The sequence below is a fragment of the Mixophyes fleayi genome, chromosome 8, assembly GCF_038048845.1.
Source record: "Mixophyes fleayi isolate aMixFle1 chromosome 8, aMixFle1.hap1, whole genome shotgun sequence".
Taxonomy (NCBI): domain Eukaryota; kingdom Metazoa; phylum Chordata; class Amphibia; order Anura; family Limnodynastidae; genus Mixophyes; species Mixophyes fleayi.
The window spans coordinates 87460727-87479856 of NC_134409.1; the positions used below are offsets into that span (position 1 = coordinate 87460727).

At 42.8% G+C, this 19130-nt stretch overlaps 1 protein-coding gene and 2 long non-coding RNA genes across 3 annotated transcripts; all 3 read right to left on the reverse strand.

Moving 5' to 3' along the window:
• Window positions 1-2122: 2122 nt before the first annotated feature.
• LOC142100124 (uncharacterized) lies at window positions 2123-2836 on the reverse strand. Its single transcript, XR_012678719.1, has 2 exons — window positions 2493-2836; window positions 2123-2250 (listed from the first exon to the last, which is right to left on the reverse strand). It is a non-coding gene; the product is annotated as an uncharacterized LOC142100124 (long non-coding RNA).
• Window positions 2837-3295: 459 nt separating this feature from the next.
• Window positions 3296-4610, reverse strand: LOC142100252 (uncharacterized). Its single transcript, XM_075184182.1, has 3 exons — window positions 4546-4610; window positions 4267-4365; window positions 3296-4143 (listed from the first exon to the last, which is right to left on the reverse strand). Exons 1-3 carry the CDS (start codon window positions 4592-4594, stop codon window positions 3296-3298), a joined length of 996 nt encoding a protein of 331 aa, XP_075040283.1. The 5' UTR covers window positions 4595-4610.
• Window positions 4611-4783: 173 nt separating this feature from the next.
• On the reverse strand, window positions 4784-17733 carry LOC142100125 (uncharacterized). Its single transcript, XR_012678720.1, has 5 exons — window positions 17058-17733; window positions 16905-16976; window positions 16743-16793; window positions 5036-5098; window positions 4784-4952 (listed from the first exon to the last, which is right to left on the reverse strand). It is a non-coding gene; the product is annotated as an uncharacterized LOC142100125 (long non-coding RNA).
• Between the last annotated feature and the right edge of the window lie 1397 nt (window positions 17734-19130).

Here is a 19130-nt window from a genome sequence, read left to right on the forward strand (position 1 = left end):
CGTTAAAAGCAATTCAATTGTTTTTTAACGCTGTGGGCTAAACAGGCAAAGCTGCTGTTTCATCTCTCACCTCCTTGATCTGCTCAAAAAAAAATAATAATTTTTTAAGTTAATAAAAATAGTAATTAAACATAAAAATAGGTGTATAGGTTCATTACAATTACATGAAAACTAAAAAGCACTAATTTTTTTACAAAATATAGTGTAAATAATTAATAAAGTTCACAAAGTTCCCCCTTTAAAAAAACCATCAGTGGTGCAGTCCTATTTTATTATAAATAAACAGGTTTTTTTTTTTCATTCCAAACACTTGAGTGTACAGTGGTGGTGAACAGCTCTAGTTACTGATGGCTCAGTATTTTTTTTGCTGCACACAAATCTTTCAAAGCATTTTTCATAACAGTTTGTTGATGTATGTGATGTGAATGTGAGTATGGAAGAGGGAGAGGCTGTGGGAGAGAATGGTGGACAGGCAATGGCTGCATTGTCAAGTGCGGAAAGGGCCCCAGCACTGCAATGGAGAATGGGCCCCCCACTGCAATCAAGAAGGGCCCCAGCACTGCAATGGAGAATGCCCCCCCCCCACTGCAATCAAGAAGGGCCCCAGCACTGCAAAGGAGAATGGGCCCCCCCACTGCAATCAAGAAGGGCCCCAGCACTGCAAGCAATAATGGCCCCCCCTGGACAGCAGATTTCAAGATTTTTCAAGCAGGAAAATTTATTTTCATTTACAAATATTTCTTGAACCCTGGTCAAGCGTGGACATTTGGAAGGTACAAATATTTGTGGGACAGTGGGCAAGCCGGACATTTGGAAGGTACAAATATTTGTGTGACAGTGGGCAAGCCGGACATTTGGAAGGTACAAATATTTGTGGGACAGTGGGCAAGCTGGACATTTATAAGGTACAAATATTTGGTGGGACTTTGCTTAAATCAGGCTGTGTAGGTAAAGCTTCAGAAAACAGAAGATTTCTTCCATGGTGAGTATTTTGGGATTTTTTTTTTTAATAAAAAACATTGGTGTACATGAGGGTGTTTACTGTATTTCTTGTGGTTTTATTATTTTTAATAAAGATTTGTGGTTGGAATGAGGGTGTTGTGCTTTTCTTTAACATTTTGCTTTGTGGAACTACAGATCCCAACCAGCCGTGGGTGTAAGAGCATGTTGGCACTTGTGGTGCTACAAGTGCCAACATGCCCTGGGTGCCAGGGGTACGCTGGTGCTTGTAGTTAGACAAGTAGCAGCATGCCCACACTATTTAGGCCAACATGGCTGGCTGGGACATGTAGTTCTACTAATCAAAATGGTGTCTTTTTTTTTTTTTTTTTTCATACAAAATACCCTTTTATTACCCTACTACCCACAGCCCAGGGGTAGTAGGAAGAGCCCTAGTGCTATCAGCACTGGGCTGGGTGTCCCTAGGGGGGAAGGCCCGCTTAGATTTTTCAGCAGACCCCTACGCAAAAAAATTTCAAGATTTTCACTTAACCAGCAGTAGGCTGGCAGGAATATGGTTAAGTAGAAGGGGGCCAACTCTTTTTTTTTTTTTGGTTTATAAACTGTTATTCTATTTTTAACACTTTTTCAAGCTGCCTGAGCAACGGCACAATGACAGTCATTACAGTGATGTGTTTATACAACCAGATGCTATAATACAGCCTGTTGTATCAATACCTTTTGAAAGGAAACCCTCTAGTTATTTTAATCACATTGAATGAAAATAATTTCACACTTCTATCTGCAGTGTTAAACATTAACTTTAAAGTTAAATTAATTATACTAATTTTGATCTAAGGACTACTTTAAAACTTTTAATTTTTTAAAAAAGGATTATTATTTGTGCAAATTTAACCTCTACTCAGTATATATCAGATTATGGCCAATTACAACCTTGAAACATGTATCAACAAGTTTTTGGTACATGCAACAATTTTATGTCTATTTTCTAAAATCTAATGTGCAGCATTTATTAAAAAAACAGTTTTTGGGGGTAACACACAGTTAACACGTGTACCATACCAAAAAAATATTTAAATGTTAATACTATAACAAATAAATTTTGTGTATGTACCAGATTTAGATGAAGGTGTATCTATCTAATAAATAATGAAACAATAAATTGAAAAGTTATTTTTATTTTACAAAAAACATGTTAAAAATTTTATGACATTTTTCAACATTTAAGTCATTCCCTTGGCTTTTCCAGCTGTTTCTTTCAAGTGACATCCACCAATTCCATCCGAACATCTGCAAGAAAAAAAAAAAAAGGTTACCTATGAAATTATTATTCCATTTTAAATCTAACTTCTGGAACATTGATAGTGCTAATATTGATAAGGAGACAACCTATCCTATTGTGGTAATGTTGATAAGGAGACAACCTATACTATTGTGGTAATGTTGATAAGGAGATAAACTATACGTATACATTCCATTTTTTGACTGCCTTAACAATGTATGTAGAAGTCAATAGTTCAATACATTATTACCTGCAATCTTTTGTTATGTCTGCAATTGTCTATTCCATATTCGTGAAAGTTGTATACAGGTGATAGTTGGTCGCAATCTAAAAATATTCCAAAGAAAGAAGTGTATGTGAAACCTGTATTTTTATGCAAATTAAAAGCATTACTTTTAAAACAAGGAAGGATCAGTATGGACTGGAATATAAAAAAATATATATTTCATTGTCCATTGGTCACATCATATCCCTTCCATACAGGAAAAAAAGCAGGTTACATTACAAATATCAAAAAGACTAAACTGAAACAAACTCACCGAATATTTAACATTGCTGATCATTCCTGATGTTGAAAGGTCTTGAAAATTCACATTTTGCTGTGTTGTAATGATAAAAGATTATAAATTTATTTTATAAAGTAATTTTTACCATGGATAAAAATAAATATATATATATATATATATATATATATACACACACACACGCACACGCACATACATACATACACACACACACACACGGAGACACACTCATGGAGACACACACATTTCATAGATACATCTTATAGGGAAATATATAAATACCAAAAAAACCTTGAAACATAATGATTTTGGGTGATGTTATCCTCTTGCTTTCGGTTCCTATGCATTTTGATCCATGACGCTTCTGGTTTACCTAGAATTAACGTACAACATAGAAATTAGGATACATTTACATTCATATAACAAAATAAATTAAAAAAATTATGCTAGTAACAAATTAAATTTGTCCAATAATGCATTTTCAATCATGAAAAGTACACATTACAGTACATATGACATATATATGTTTTTATGTCAGTAGCCTATTATAACTTCTACGCTTTTTGATTGAAATTACTTTCTTACCCTCTGATGATACGGGGTTGATGATTTCCTCTTCTGGATCTTCCTGTAACAATCTTCTCCTTGCTGACTCCGGTCTTCTTACTTCCAACATGGGGGTGTGAAGTACAGATGACATCCTCTGCTGTGGTGTTGGGGGAACAAGTCTAGAAATGTTCCAATCGGATAATGGGACTGAAACATTACCCTGTGCTCGCCGGAGTCTCAGCTCTTCACTGATATTCATGACATGCATTGTCAGCATTTGCAGATGCATTGTCTGTTGTTGTTGTTGCATATGCATCTGTGCCATTGACTGATTCATCTGGTAATGCAGTGCTGTATTCTGCTCCATTGCAACATCCATTCGCGCTTGAATGTTGTTATTTACTTGAATAGATGCTGAAATTTCACTGTGCACTGTGATGAGTCGCTCCAGTAACGAATTGGTGGTATTACTGGAGCTTCGTACCTCTTCCACAACAGACGTCAAACGGTCTACCGAGTCACCAATTCTCTGAACTCTCTCTTTCATATTTCGGCGAGATGTTTCCTGCCTTCCTTCCATCTTTCTGGCAAAGTCTGTGATGGAATGAAACCGAGTGCCTTCTTCTGGCAGACCGTGCACCAGTTGTGTTGGAAGACTGGTGCCTGTGGAGGGTACCCTTGCTTGAGATGGACCTTCCCCTTCGGTGGCTGGAACTTGAAGGTTGGGGAAGGCTTGCTGTAGCATCTCAAATCTTGTTGCAGCATCTTCGTGGACCAAACTGTCAGCTGGAGAAAATGTCAATGATTCACTGTCATGTTCTAATCGCTCTGTAAAACAAAAATATTTTTAAAACATAGATTATTCAGATATTAAACAATGTTTAACACTGTTTAAAATTAATTGAAAAATGCATGTACTTGATACAAAAAATTTAAAAAATGATTATTCACCGGTTACTGAGCCGACAGGAGATGCTATTTCTTCCATGGCAGCTTGCAAATAAGAGGTGGATACTGGTGTTACCACCTGTTCCCTTGGGATGATGGATTCTAAAACATACAATAAAAAAAAAAGATTATTGTCAATTAAATAATACATGTGTGAAATGTAAGTATGTAAAATTAAACATGTGTACAATAAAACAATGTATATTTCTATGGATGGGTTAAAAAAATATGTGAATATATTGCTAGATAGTTATGTACACACAATTTTTCACATCTTCCTACCTTTTGGACTATGAGCAAGGGTTCTTGATGTTGCCCCTTCTTCACGCATCTCTTCAACGGGTCGGGCTTCTGTACATAATAATAAATTAGATAAAATAAAGTGAGAGAGTGTGATAGTGAAAGGGAAGGAGAGAGAGAGAGAGAAAGCAATAATAAGAGAAAAAGAGGGAGAGTGACAGTGAAAGAGAGAGTGATAGTGAAAGAGAGAGCGAGAAAGAGAGAGAGAGTGAAAGAGAGAGACATTGATAGAACAAGAGCGAAAGTGATAGAACAAGAGAGAGAGTTATAGTAAAAGAGAGAGATGGAGATATATGCATATTGTTTTACAATGCAAATATAAATACCTTTTTTACTCGGTTCAACACTTTTGGCAGGATGAGTAGACTTGGTTAAACGGCTTGCATTTTCTGTAACAAATAATTATAATCTAATAAGCTTTTGAAACTGTACCGTATTTTATACATTTAATCAACTTAATCACAATTTATACCTTGATTTGAAGCCGTTCTCGCTACTTCCACTGCAACTTGACTTGGCATAAGCAATGTCACACCTATAATAAAAATATAATTTTATTTTATTTTTAGAATCAATAAAAAAAAAATTAAACTCATATTAATGTAGATTCAATGGAAAAATTGCATTCATTGCATACAGATAGCACCAAAAATATCAAATAACATTTTACATCTGAAGATTATTAATTTGATAGATATTCATTGCATGCAATAATAATATGAACAGGTGTAACATCAATTCCTGGTATTATAAGACAAATGATATACATTTCTATCTCACTATAACTATATATATATATATATATATATATATATATATATATATATATACACACAAACATTCAACATACACATATATGTATGTATATATACATGTAGATATGTATATATATATATATATATATATATATATATATATATATATATGTATATAATATTGTGGCAAAAGCCCGCTACTGGTGAAGCACACATGAACAACTTCTTCCTTTTTATGGTTCTTTATTGTCAGGATGGTAATAATATTTTGATACCGTATACTTGCACAGCAATTATGGAGATCCTATACGCTTACTATACATAGTCCAGCTCTCTGTCCAGATCAGCCAGCTAGCCCAGCGTTGATCTCCCTGAACAATGGAACAAGCAGGGTTTTATACCTGACACTCCTCCCACAGGCCTAGCTTGATGGGCAGGTGACACACCCACCTTCCCTTTAAAAGGAAACGCCCATCCCTGGCTCTGTTTAGACTAAGACACACCCTGTCTGTTTGCTGAGAGGAAGCAGCTTTTAAATCATGTAAGTTAACACACTCCAAACTACACATATGTTTTTACCTGGTTTAATCTCCACCTAGGTGCATAACTGTGCCAATGTTTTATTCTGTTTGCATACTTTATCTGCCTCATGTCAGAAAAATGCCTCCCTTTGTTACATATCCCTCCCCCTAGCGTCTCCAAGTAGGGGGACGCGGACTTCGCGAGGAGCGCATATTTTCGTGACAATGCATCTGCATTCTTGTGCAGAATCCCAGGTCTATGTTCTACTGAGAACTTAAAAGGTTGCAGTGCCAAGAACCAGCGGGTTACCTTGGCATTTACCTCCCGGTTGCTCTGCATCCATCTCAATGGTGCATGGTCTGTTATTAAGGTGAACTCTCTGCCTAAAAGATAATAGCGCAGAGCTTCTGTAGCCCATTTTACGGCGAGACATTCTTTCTCCACAGTAGCATATTTTTGTTCCCTTGGCAGCAACTTACGACTTAGGTACAGGACAGGATTTTCTACTCAATTCTTCTCCTGTGACAAAACTGCACCTAAGCCAACACCAGAAGCATCAGTTTGGAGGAAGAACCTCCGGGTAAAATCCGGTGCTTGTAGAACTGGAGAGGAACAAAGAGCTAACCGAAGATCAGACCAGGCGGTTTCTGCAGAATCAGACCAAGTTAATCTATCTGGACAACTTTTTTTTAACATGTCCGTAAGTGGAGCAGCTCTAGTAGCGAAGTGGCTTACAAACCGCCTGTAGTAACCTACTAAGCCTAAAAAGGTTCTTAACTGCGACTTTTTTCCTGGTCTTGCCCAACTTTTGACTGCCTCCACTTTGTCTAGCTGGGGTTTTACATGCCCTCGACCAACAATGTACCCCAAATATTTGTCTTCTCTCATGGCTATGGCACATTTCTCTGGATTAGCTGTTAACCCTGCTGACCTTAATGAAGCTAAGACCGCCTCAATTTTAGCTAAATGTGATCCCCAGTGTGAGGTATAAATCACTATATCGTCCAAGTAAGCAGCTGCATAAGCTGTGTGAGGTCGTAGCAATTTATTCATAGCCCTTTGGAAGGTGGCAGGTGCCCCATGCAACCCAAAGGGTAGGACTTTATATTGATAGAGACCATCAGGGGTGGAAAATGCAGTCTTTGGCTTGGCCGTGGAAGTCAGGGGAACTTGCCAATAACCCTTTGTTAGATCAAGGGTTGTTAAATAATTGCTACCAGCAAGATTTTCCACTAGTTCATCCACACGTGGCATCGGATAGGCATCAAACTGCGACATACTGTTTAGGCGCCTAAAGTCATTGCAGAACCTAATTGTCCCATTGGGTTTCGGGACAAGCACAATGGGACTATTCCATTCACTAGTGGACTCTTCAATTACATCTAACTGGAGCATCTTCTCTACCTCCTTTCTCACGTCCACCTGTCTGGCTTCTGGAATACGATACGGCTTCTGCTTTACAATGACTCCTGGCGCAGTGACAATGTCGTGTTCGATTAAGGTAGTGCGCCCAGGAATGGAAGAGAAGACATCCCTGTTCTGGCGAATCATTTCTTCAGTCTGTTGTCTCTGCTGAATGGACAAGGCTGGCTGTATGGGCACTTCAGACTTTTCAATGGCAGTACTCACTACCTGAGGAGAGGTTTCCTCGTCATGCCAGGGTTTAAGGAGGTTCACATGATATATTTGCTCCTCCCTTCTCCTACCTAACTGGCGGACTCTGTAATTGACAGGACCGACAGCCTCTAGAACTTCATATGGACCCTGCCAATGGGCGAAAAGTTTGCTTTCCTGGGTAGGAACCAGGACTAGGACCTTGTCCCCAGGCTTGAAAAATCAAACAGCACTTTTGTCATAACTTTTCTTCTGTCATTCCTGAGCCCCTTTTACATGTTGCTGCACAATGGGCCCTATCTTTCCTAGCCTCTCATACATTTTGGACACAAATTGTACCAGATTTGGCTCCCTGGGACCTTGTTGCTCCCAGACTTCTTTTAACATATCTAAGATACCCCTGGGCTGTCTCCCAAACAATAACTCAAAGGGACTAAACCCTGTTGAAGCTTGAGGTACCTCACGGATGGCAAATATCAAATAGGGAATAAGAGTGTCCCAATCTTTTTTCTCTTGAGCCACTGCTTTCCTGAGCATGTGCTTTAATGTGCGGTTAAAGCGTTCCACCAAGCCATCTGTTTGTGGATGGTATACAGAGGTGTGAAGCGCCGTAACCCCTAGCAACTGGCACATGTCCTTCATCAGTTTAGACATGAATAGAGTACCCTGGTCTGTGAGAATTTCTTTGGGTATTCCCAAGCGTGTAAACATCAATACCAGTTCTTTAGCTATGGTGCTGGACTTTATGTTTCGTAGGGGAATTGCCTCTGGATACCTGGTTGCATAGTCAAGCACCACTAGTATATATTGGTGCCCACGTGCTGATTTTTCCAGTGGCCCCACAAGTTCCATAGCTATCCGTTCAAAGGGAACTTGTACTATTGGTATTGGAATGAGAGGTGCCCTGTACATGGGTTTGGGACAGGTTCTCTGACAAATGGGACAGGACCGGCAATACTTTTTCACTGCCATGTGTACACCGGGCCAGTAAAACCTAAGCAGAACTCATTCCCGTTGTCAGGCTGTAGGCCTATGGATGCTTGAAGTGGAGCAAACACTAACCGGTATTAGCACTACTGATCTAACAGGCACGGAGTCTAACGTGCCCCTGGTGTTCACCAGTGACCCCCGCAAGGAGGTTTGGACTTCGCTGCACAGGGCACGCAGGTCGCGGTCCTATCAGTCAGTCACCAGTGTAGTGTAGAAGGGTCAGACGGTCCGGGTCACAACAATCAGGAATATCAGGTACCAAGGGTAATCCAAAGGAATAGTCGCCAAGCCGAGGTCACAGAACAATATGGGTCACACAGATAAATAGAATGGTCGTCTAGCCGGGGTCACAACAGGTAATCAGCAATAGCAGGATACTCAGAAGGATGTAGAAGCACGGAAGCCAGGAACACTGGTAGTGAACCTGTTACTCTGGCACCCTAATGGCGCCAGAGACCGGTTTAAATAGGGGTTAGGATGACCTGATTGGCGGTCTGAAGGAGGCGGTCCGGGTGGAGACAGCGGCGTCCTGTTGCCTAGCAATGGGACGGGAAACAGGGCGCATGTGCCCGAAGATCCGGATGTGCGTGGAGGTCAGACGTCCGTTCCCCGTCTGACAGGAGATCAGCGGGGATGGCGTCTGACAGTACCCCCTCCCCTCCTCCCTCTCGGAGAAGGATTAACTCTCTTCAGGAATTTAGCAAGAAGGCGAGGAGAATGAAGATCGGCTTCTGCGACCCAGGATCTCTCCTCAGGACCGTAGCCCTTCCAGTGTACCAGATACTGAGGTTTGCGCTGGAAGAAACGTCTCTTCAGAATCCTCTCAACCTTGAATTCATCACCTAAAGAGGTCTTGACAGGTGGAGGAAGGACTGGTTCTTTGAAGAATTCGTTGAGAATTAGCGGCTTCAGCAAGGAAATATGAAATGTGTTATGGATCTTGAGGGACGGAGGAAATGACAGCTTGTAGGAAACAGGATTGATGACTTGTGATATAGCAAAAGGACCAATAAATTTAGGAGCCAATTTCATGGATGGAACTTGAAGTCGAAGGTTGCGAGTAGCCAACCAAACACGGTCTCCCACCTACAAGACTGGAGAATCTCTCCTATGATGATCGGCCGCTCTCTTCTGTCGTTGCACTGAAGTAGAAAGTGCTGCTTTAGTCTGAGTCCAAATTTGAGAAAGGTCATGGATGAGAGTGTCGGCCGCCGGAATTCGTGAAGAGGGAGCTTTGGATAAGAAAGGAGGTGTGGGATGTCTGCCATAGATAATGAGGAATGGTGAACGACCTGAGGAGGAATGTAGAAGATTGTTGTCGGCAAATTCCGCCCAATACAGACGCTCACTCCAGGAAGTTTGATGATCAGAGGCAAAGCACCGCAGGAAACACTCTAAGTCCTGATTCACTCGTTCTGTTTGTCCATTCGTCTGAGGGTGGTATCCGGAGGAGAATTTGAGACTGACTCCAATCTTAGTACAAAAGGCTCTCCAGAACCTAGCGACAAATTGTACACCCCGATCACAGATGATCTCCTGAGGACATCCATGGAGACGAAAAATATTTTTTAAAAACAGATCTGCGAGTTGAGGAGCTGAAGGGAGACCTTTACAAGGAGTGAAGTGAGACATCTTTGAAAAGCGGTCTACCACGACCCAGATGGTATTGTAGCCGTTGCTCAAATGGACATCGGTAATGAAGTCCATCGTGATGCTGGTCCAGGGAGAATCAGGGATAGGAATAGGAAGGAGAAGACCAGGAGGGCTTTGTCTTGGAACTTTATGGCGGGCACAAACACAGCATGCTGATACGAATCTACGAACATCCGAAGCAAGTTTAGGCCACCAGTAGTATCTGGAAAGAAATTTCTTCGTTCTCTTGTAACCGGCATGACCAGCAAATTTGGATTCGTGTGCCCAGCATAGTAATTTAGGGCGGAAATGTGGTTCCACAAAAGAGCACCCCGGAGGGGGAGAGGTTGCTGAGGAATTGGTAATGGCCACTACCTGCATCGGATTTAGAATCATCTTGTTGTCTGGGAAGGCGTGAGCATCCGTATTATCAAAGGACCTGGAAAGTGCATCGGCCTTAGAGTTCTTGGAACCGGGATGAAAAGTAAGGATAAGTTGAAATCTGGAAAAGAAGAGAGACCAGCGAGGCTGACGAGGGTTAAGACATTGTGCCTCTTGGATGTAAGTAAGATTCTTGTGGTCTGTCATCACCGTGACAGGATGTAAGGCGCCCTCAAGCAAGTGGCGCCACTCCTCAAGTGCAATCTTGATGGCCAATAATTCCTTGTCACCGATTCCATAATTTAGTTCACACCCGGAAATTTTTTTAGACAAAAATCCACAGGTCTCCAAGATACCCAAAGAAGATCTCTGGGACAGTATAGCTCCAATTCCTACCGAGGAAGCGTCAACCTCAAGAAAAAACAGTCTCCCCTGGTCAGGCTGTTTGAGTATAGGGGCCGAAAGGAATGCTTCCTTAAGAGTCTTAAAAGCCAGTATAGCTTCGGTAGGCCACGGTTTGCAGCAGGCACCTTTGCGGGTTAAGGCTGTGATGGGACAGATGATGGACGAAAAACCTTTAATGAACTGACGGTAATAGTTGGCAAACCCGATAAAGCGCTGTGTAGCCTTGAGGCCAGTTGGTAGTGGCCAGTTGATAATGGCCTCTACTTTTTTGGGATCCATTTGAAGGCCGGTGCCGGAAACTATGTAACCCAGAAAAGGAACTTGTGAACATTCAAAAAGACATTTCTCCAGTTTACAATATAACGAATATCTTCTGAGGCGAGAAAGAACAGTCTTAACATGAAGACGATGAGAGGATATATCAGATGAGAATATTAAAATATCGTCCAGGTAGACAATCACGAACTGATACAGAAGATCCCTGAAGATCTCGTTGACAAAATCTTGAAAGACTGCTGGAGCGTTGCAAAGCCCAAAAGGCATCACTAGGTACTCATAGTGCCCGTCACGGGTGTTAAATGCCGTTTTCCACTCGTCGCCTTTCCGAATGCATATCAAGTTGTAGGCCCCTCTGAGATCTAATTTGAAGAAGATCTTGGCACCTCGGATCCGATCGAACAATTCTGTGATTAAGGGGAGAGGGTAACGATTCTTGATGGTAATGGCATTAATGCGGCGGTAGTCTATGCAAGGTCTTAATGAACCGTCTTTCTTCTTTACAAAAAAGAATCCAGCTCCTGCGGGCGAGGTGGACTTTTTGATGAATCCTCTTTAAAGGTTGTCTGAGATATAAAAGGACATAGCCTTCGCCTCTGGAAGAGCCAGTGGATAGACTCTACCCTTGGGAATAGTTTTGCCGGGTATCAGCTCGATGGGACAATCCCATGCACGATGTGGAGGGAGACTCTCTGCAGCAGTTTTGCTGAAGACATCAAGGAAGTCTAAGTACGGCTCTGGTAGTTTGACCTGGGAGTCCAGAGAGAGACAAGGAAGGCGGGTGGGTGGAAGTACTTTTGAGAGACAGCGGTTGAAGCATGAAGTACCCCAGGAGGTTACTTGAGCGTGAAACCAATCAAATTGTGGTGAATGCATTCTGAGCCATGATAGCGATAAGATGATAGAGTTTCGGACTGCGGAATGACCAGGAACTGAATCCACTCTTGGTGAAGAACCCCCTACCTGCAACTTGACTGGAGTGGTGATGTAGGTGATGGAACCGTTGCTGACACGGTTACCGTCAACTGCAGTAAGAACCAATGGTTGTGGCAATGGAGAGCAGGGTATGTGAAGCTTGAACACCAGAGTAGCGGAGATGAAGTTCCCTGCGGATCCAGAATCCACAAATGCAGAACAATCTAGGGAAGCATCCGAAAACTTGAGGGTGACTGGCATCAGAAAGTTGGTATCTTTAGAAGGACAGGGAGAATGGAGACTGGATCCTAGAGCAACCTCCCTTGTGTTGCCTAGGCGGTGAAGTTTCCCGGCTTCTTTGAACAAGAAGACAAAAGATGGCCGGATTCTCCGCAGTATAGACACAAACGGTTCTTAATCCGACGCTCCCTTTCATCCCGAGACAAGCAAGAGCGTCCAATTTGCATCGGCTCTTCGGCTGGAAGAACTGGAGATTGAAAGCGGGGAGCCAGGCGAACCGAACGGCGACCTTGGGTCCTCTCCGTAGAGCGCTCTCGATGGCGAATGTCTACTTTGATACTAAGAGAGACCAGATCGTCAAGCTTGGAAGGAAGATCTTGGGAGGCAAGAGCGTCCTTGATAGGGTCAGACAAGCCTTGCCAATAGGTAGCCGTTAGGGCCTCATCATTCCATCCTAAGGCTAAGGTGCGGAACTGAACAGCGTATTGACCCGCTGTAAGGGAGCCTTGACGAAGCGCTAGCAGACTAGATGCAGCCGAAGACACTCGGCCTGGCTCATCAAATACCTTTCGAAAGTTCTCGATAAAGGTGTCCGAATGGAGAAGAGATCCATCTCTCCGCTCCCAAGGTGGAGAGGCCCAGGCCAGGGCTTGTCCTGTAAGAAGAGAAATAATGTAAGCTACCTTAGCTCTTTAGCTCTCTCAGATGAGAAATTATCCGGTGTCAAATCGAATTGGATGGAGCACTGATTCAGAAATCCACGGCATCCCTTGGGATTACCGTCATACTTCTCCGGGATAGGAATCCGTAGAGTTCTGGAAGTAGCGACAACTCCGGTAGGAGACGCAGAGGCTGGAGCAGGAGCAGAAGCAGGGGCTGGAGCAGGAGCAGCCGCCTGAGGGATGCTCAGGGAATCCAGGCGAGAAATCACCCCTTGTATACATTGTAGGAGTTGCGCTTGGTTGGACTCTTGCTGTTCTACCCGTACTCCTAAATGGATGAGGAGATCTCGGGTCGAGGGGTCTACGGTACTGTCAGTCAGGGCCAGAGTAAACTGTCAGGCCGTAGGCCTATGGATGCTTGAAGTGGAGCAAACACTAACAGGTATTAGCACTACTGATCTAACAGGCGCGGAGTCTAACGTGCCCCTGGTGTTCACCAGGGACCCCCGCAAGGAGGTTTGGACTTCGCTGCACAGGGCACGCAGGTCGCGGTCCTATCAGTCAGTCACCAGTGTAGTGTAGAAGGGTCAGACGGTCTGGGTCACAACAATCAGGAATATCAGGTACCAAGGGTAATCCAAAGGAATAGTCGCCAAGCCGAGGTCACAGAACAATATGGGTCACACAGATAAATAGAATGGTCGTCTAGCCGGGGTCACAACAGGTAATCAGCAATAGCATGATACTCAGAAGGATGTAGAAGCACGGAAGCCAGGAACACTGGTAGTGAACCTGTAACTCTGGCACCCTAATGGCGCCAGAGACCGGTTTAAATAGGGGTTAGGATGACCTGATTGGTGGTCTGGAGGAGGCGGTCCGGGTGGAGACAGCGGCGTCCCGTTGCCTAGCAATGGGACGGGAAACAGGGCGCATGCGCCCAAAGATCCAGGAAGTGCGTGGACTCCCCGAGCCGCCTGACAGCAGGTCAGACGTCCGTTCCCCGTCTCACAGGAGATCAGCGTGAACGGCGTCTGACACCCATGGTTTATCCTCCCCTAGGTGTCTCCCACAGACATGTGTATGTGCTGCTTTTAACACTAGGGGTACATGGACCTGAGGAACCATTAATTGTTCTACTTTTTCCCCCTGTACAGTAGCAACTCTATACAAGAAATTATTTTTAACAATAAAATATGGTATACCTTCTGCAGGCTGGGCTGCTTTCGCTACCCCATTTACCTCAGTCACACTTTTAAAGGTATGTTCCAAAGTGGCATCATTAAGTTGGTCTCGAGCAAAGTCCTGCAGAGGAAACAAAATTGGTATTGCGGACCAGTCCGTATCCTCACTGACAGGCGGGGTGGGCTCATCTGCGACATCACTGACCAATGCTAGTTTGGACTGTCCATGTTTCCCCACAGGTGGATGCTTTTGTGGAACTCCTGCTGTGACTCCCAGTTTGGCGGTTCCCAAAGATCGATGTCCAGATGTTGTGGATTCTTAGGCGGTTCCTTTAAGGCCGGGCTTCCGACCATTGCATCAGTTGCCGGCATGTCCGGCCGGATCCGCTCACCAAGGACATCATTAAACAGTGGGAAGTCTCGCCCCAAAATGAGTGGATATGGGAGTTTAGGTGCTATGGCAGCTACCACCATAACAGTTTTGTCTTTGATTGTGACTGGTAGTATTGTTCTTTCATACTCCTCTGTCGTGCCATGTACACAAAGAACCTTCACCTTGGGCAACCGAGAAGTTATGGTTTCGGGTAAGGCAGAACTGGAAACCAATGAGAGTTCACTCCCCGAGTCAACCAAGGCCAGAACAAGGTTTTGGTTGATTAGCACAGTCACCCGGAACAAACAAGGACTTCCTGATGTGGGACTCATGGTAAAACAGCTTGGAAATGCAGGCCCAATACATGCCACGGAACAGTCCATGGGTTCCGGTAGTTTAGGACACTCTGCCTTAAAGTGGCCTGGCTCACCACATTCAAAACACTTCAGATTAGACAGCTTTGCACCTGGCCCTCTGTCCGTAGCAGTTTTGCCATTGGGCCCTGTAGCAAGGATTGTCAAACCTGGCTTTGGCAAAAATGCAGGTTCTTTAGTCATTTGCTGTAGCGCACAAAACCTTTCTACCACTGTGGCAAGCTCTTCGTAAGTTTGTGGGTCTGATTGCAGCACCCACCTTTGCAAATCGCGGTTCAGCCCCCGGATGCAGTGATCTATCGCCAGAACTTCAATAATCCGAGAAGGCGAATTCTCCTCAGGCTGCAGCCATTCCTTTAAAATTTTAGAAAGCTCCGCGCCTTGCGCTCTGACCGGTTTTTCTTTATCATAGCGCCATTGGTGATAGCGCTGGGCTCAGCCTGGCCCGGAAACTCCAATGCGAGCCAATATCTCAGACTTTAGGCACGAATAATCAGAGGCCCGGTCCTCATCTAGATCCATATAAGCTCGCTGAGCTTCACCAGTCAGGTATGGCGCCAGTCTCTCAGCCCAATCTTTAGGAGGCCATTTTGCCCTTTTTTGCAAGTCTCTCAAAGGACACCAGATACGCTTCTATGTCATCACCTGGTGACATTTTCAGGAGTACAGGACCAGGTGGTTCATTTCTGTCCATGGTTTTCCACCTGTGCCTCGGCGACTTGTAGCATCTGAGCTTGCTGCTGTTGCTGCGCAGCGACCACATTCACGAGGGTTCTTAGTACTTCCTCCATGTTGACATCTGCGTGGGTTGGGTAGCGGAAACTTGCTTTCCGGAGCATCCCACTCCTGACACCACTTGTGGCAAGAGCCCGCTACTGGTGAAGCACACGCAAACAACTTCTTCCTTTTTATGGTTCTTTATTGTCAGGATAGTAATAATATTTTGATACTGTATACTTGCACAGCAATTATGGAGATCCTATACGCTTACTATACATAGTCCAGCTCTCTGTCCAGATCAGCCAGCTAGCCCAGCGTTGATCTCCCTGAACAATGAAACAAGCAGGGTTTTATACCTGACACTCCCCCCACAGGCCTAGCTTGATGGGCAGGTGACACACCCACCTTCCCTTTAAAAGGAAACGCCCATCCCTGGCTCTGTTTAGACTAAGACACACCCTGTCTGTTTGCTGAGAGGAAGCAGCTTTTAAATTATGTAAGTTAACACACTCCAAAATACTCATATGTTTTTACCTGGTTTAATCTCCACCTAGGTGCATAACTGTGCCAATGTTTTATTCTGTTTGTATACTTTATCTACCTCTTGTCAGAAAAATGCCTCCCTTTGTTACAATATATATATATATATATATGTATATATATACTTGTAGGTTAATTGACTGCTATTGGAATTGACCCTAGTGTATGTTTGTCTATCTGTGTGTGTGAATTTAGACTGTAAGCTCCAATGGGGCAGGGACTGATATGAGTGATTTCTCTGTACAGTGCTGCGGAATAAGTGACGCTATATAAATAAATGGTGATGATGATGTATGTATATACATACATACATATATGTATGGGTATATGTATGTATGAATGTACGTACGTACACATATATGTTTGACAAAATTTGGGTGTAAAACATTTTTTAAATAATAAACAAATGTCGGTAACACTATTTTGGAACATGATTTTTTTTCTTTAACATAGGGGATATTTTTATTAAAAAGTGTTATGTGTGAATAATTTCGCTTTATTTACACAAAGGTAAAGTGTTATCCGAGTGTAATGTGTAGTGTAAAGTATGTAATCTATGGAGAATGCATACATGCATGTGTGCATCTTTAATATCATACCTTCTCTTTCTACACTACTCTGGCCCTTGTGTCCTTGAGAAGAAACCAAATCTAAAATACATAAAAAAAAATTATTTAGTACTTCTGTATATAAGATTTTAGCAAGGCAAGCAAAAAAAAAAATCCGTTTCATTTTTGCATTATTATACATTTGCCATTTACCTCCAGATTTGGATTTTCTCTTCCGGGGTACTGCTTCCCTTGCATGTCATCTCCTTTGTGCTGCATCTTGTTCTGCAAATTTGACAAAAAATTTTTTAGATTTTTGATTTACATTTAATTCACATCATTACTTTTATAGACAATTATACACACCTCGTGGCTGGAAGGTGGATGGATCAAGGGTTTCCACTGTCCCTTCCACTCCTTCCACAAGATCAGCACTGAGAATTTGCCGCATCTTCTCCTCCCAAGGCTTAAATTTTATGCGCAGTGCCTTGCCCCCACCGGTTCCCCCCGGAATGACAGGCAACAGCTGCCATCTTCGCCTTCGTGGTGCGCTTGCAGTCCCGAAAGTGTTTCTGGCAAACCTCAATTGATCTGACTCGAACACCTACTGCGGACACAGCAGAGGCAATCTGGGCCCAAATCTTGTGCTTATGCTTGAAGGACGCCTTCAGAGATTGGGCACCCTTCAGTGTCTCGTAATGTTGCAGTACCCCAGCGACAAGGACTTCATTCTCCTCAAGTGTGAAGCACCTGGATCGTGCTACAGATGGTCCTTCTTCATCAGAATCACTCTCTGTAGTATGTTGCTGCTGGGTGCTTGTGCTAGGTTGCACGCTGCTCACAAACTGCTGTCTTCTTCTTTCTTGTTTCTGCTCCTCAAGTCTATCTCTCCATTCCTCGCCACTGACAATTTCCTCTTGGGTTCCCTGTGGAGAAGAAGAATCCCTACGCTCCCTATACATGCCTGCTCTAATAAATTTAACTTGGAAAAAAAAATAAAAAATTGACTATTTAACAACACTTGCCTAAGGTTACACTAAACTATTATGTAATAAATATACTACTATAATACAATAGTAATAAAAAAAAAATTACACTACACAAGTACTTGACTTAAAAAATATATGCAGTTCTATTTAAAATAAATTATAATAAAAAAATTTAAGGTACCTAACTAGGTTCAATAAAATATATATGTAAACTACAAAGAAAAAAATTCTAACAAATTCAATTATTCAAAATTAGGACAAAACTGCAATTGTGAAACTACAGGAAGAAAATAATCTAACAATACAAATATAAATAAATGTGTGTATATATATATATATATATAAATATATGCAGATATATGTGTGTGTGGTGTGTGAAATGTAGGCGAGTGCGGTATGTCTGTAGTATATTGTTGTGTGTATTAGTCAGTAATGTAAAAAAAATAGGATTATAATAAATTGAAAAAAATGTTATAAAAGTTATTTTACTGTGTAGTGTTGTGTAGAGTCAACTCACAAATCCAAATATCCAAGATTAGAGCAATGGAGCAATGGAGAGCAGTCAGGAGTCACAAGCCACAGCAGTCACCAAATCAGCTATCAGCAAATGACAGTTTGCTGATGGCTGCATTAATTTTTTATACTGAAATGGCTGCCTTAACCACTCCTACATTTCAAACACGCTAGGACCAATAGTTAGAGCGCGAGGGGTGGATGCAATGTTAACATTTGAATTGAGCGAGTTTTTTTTAAAAACGCCCGCTCAAACCGGAAAAAACGAGCGTAGGATTTTTTTTTCTCTCATTACAATCCCGCCGTCAATTGAATATGCCCCTTAGTGTCTTTATTGGGGTTTTATTATTTTTATTAAATGTATGTGGTTTTAATGAGGGTGTGGTGGTTTATTTAACATTTTCTTTTGTGGAACTACAGATCTCAGCCAGCCGTGGGGGTCAGGACATGTTGGCACTTGTGGTTCTCCAAGCTGCCATGGGTATGCTTTTGCTTGTAGTTATACAAGTATCAGCATGTCCACACTGTTTATGGCACCCTTGCTGGCTGGGACTTGTAGTTACACAAAACAAAATGACGTCCGTTTATTTTTTTAAACTTATATCGCCGTTTATTACCCTACACCCACAGCCCAGGGGTGTAGGAAGAGCCCTAGTGCTTTCAGCACTGGGCTGGTTGTCCCTAGAGGGGAATCCACCCGTTGTTTTCAGCAGACCCCACTCCCTAGGGAATCCAGCCCAGTGCTGAACAGCCTGGGGTTGGTTTGTCATTATGGCAGGGGGACCCCTGCTGCGTGTCCCCCTGCTATAGTGCAACCAACCCCGGGTGGTTTGCCTAGTGCTGGTTATGTGAAAATTGGGGGGACCCCATGCAATTTTTTTCCCCGATTTTCAATCAACCAGCAGTAGGCTGGCAGCACTAGGGTTAATAGTGAATA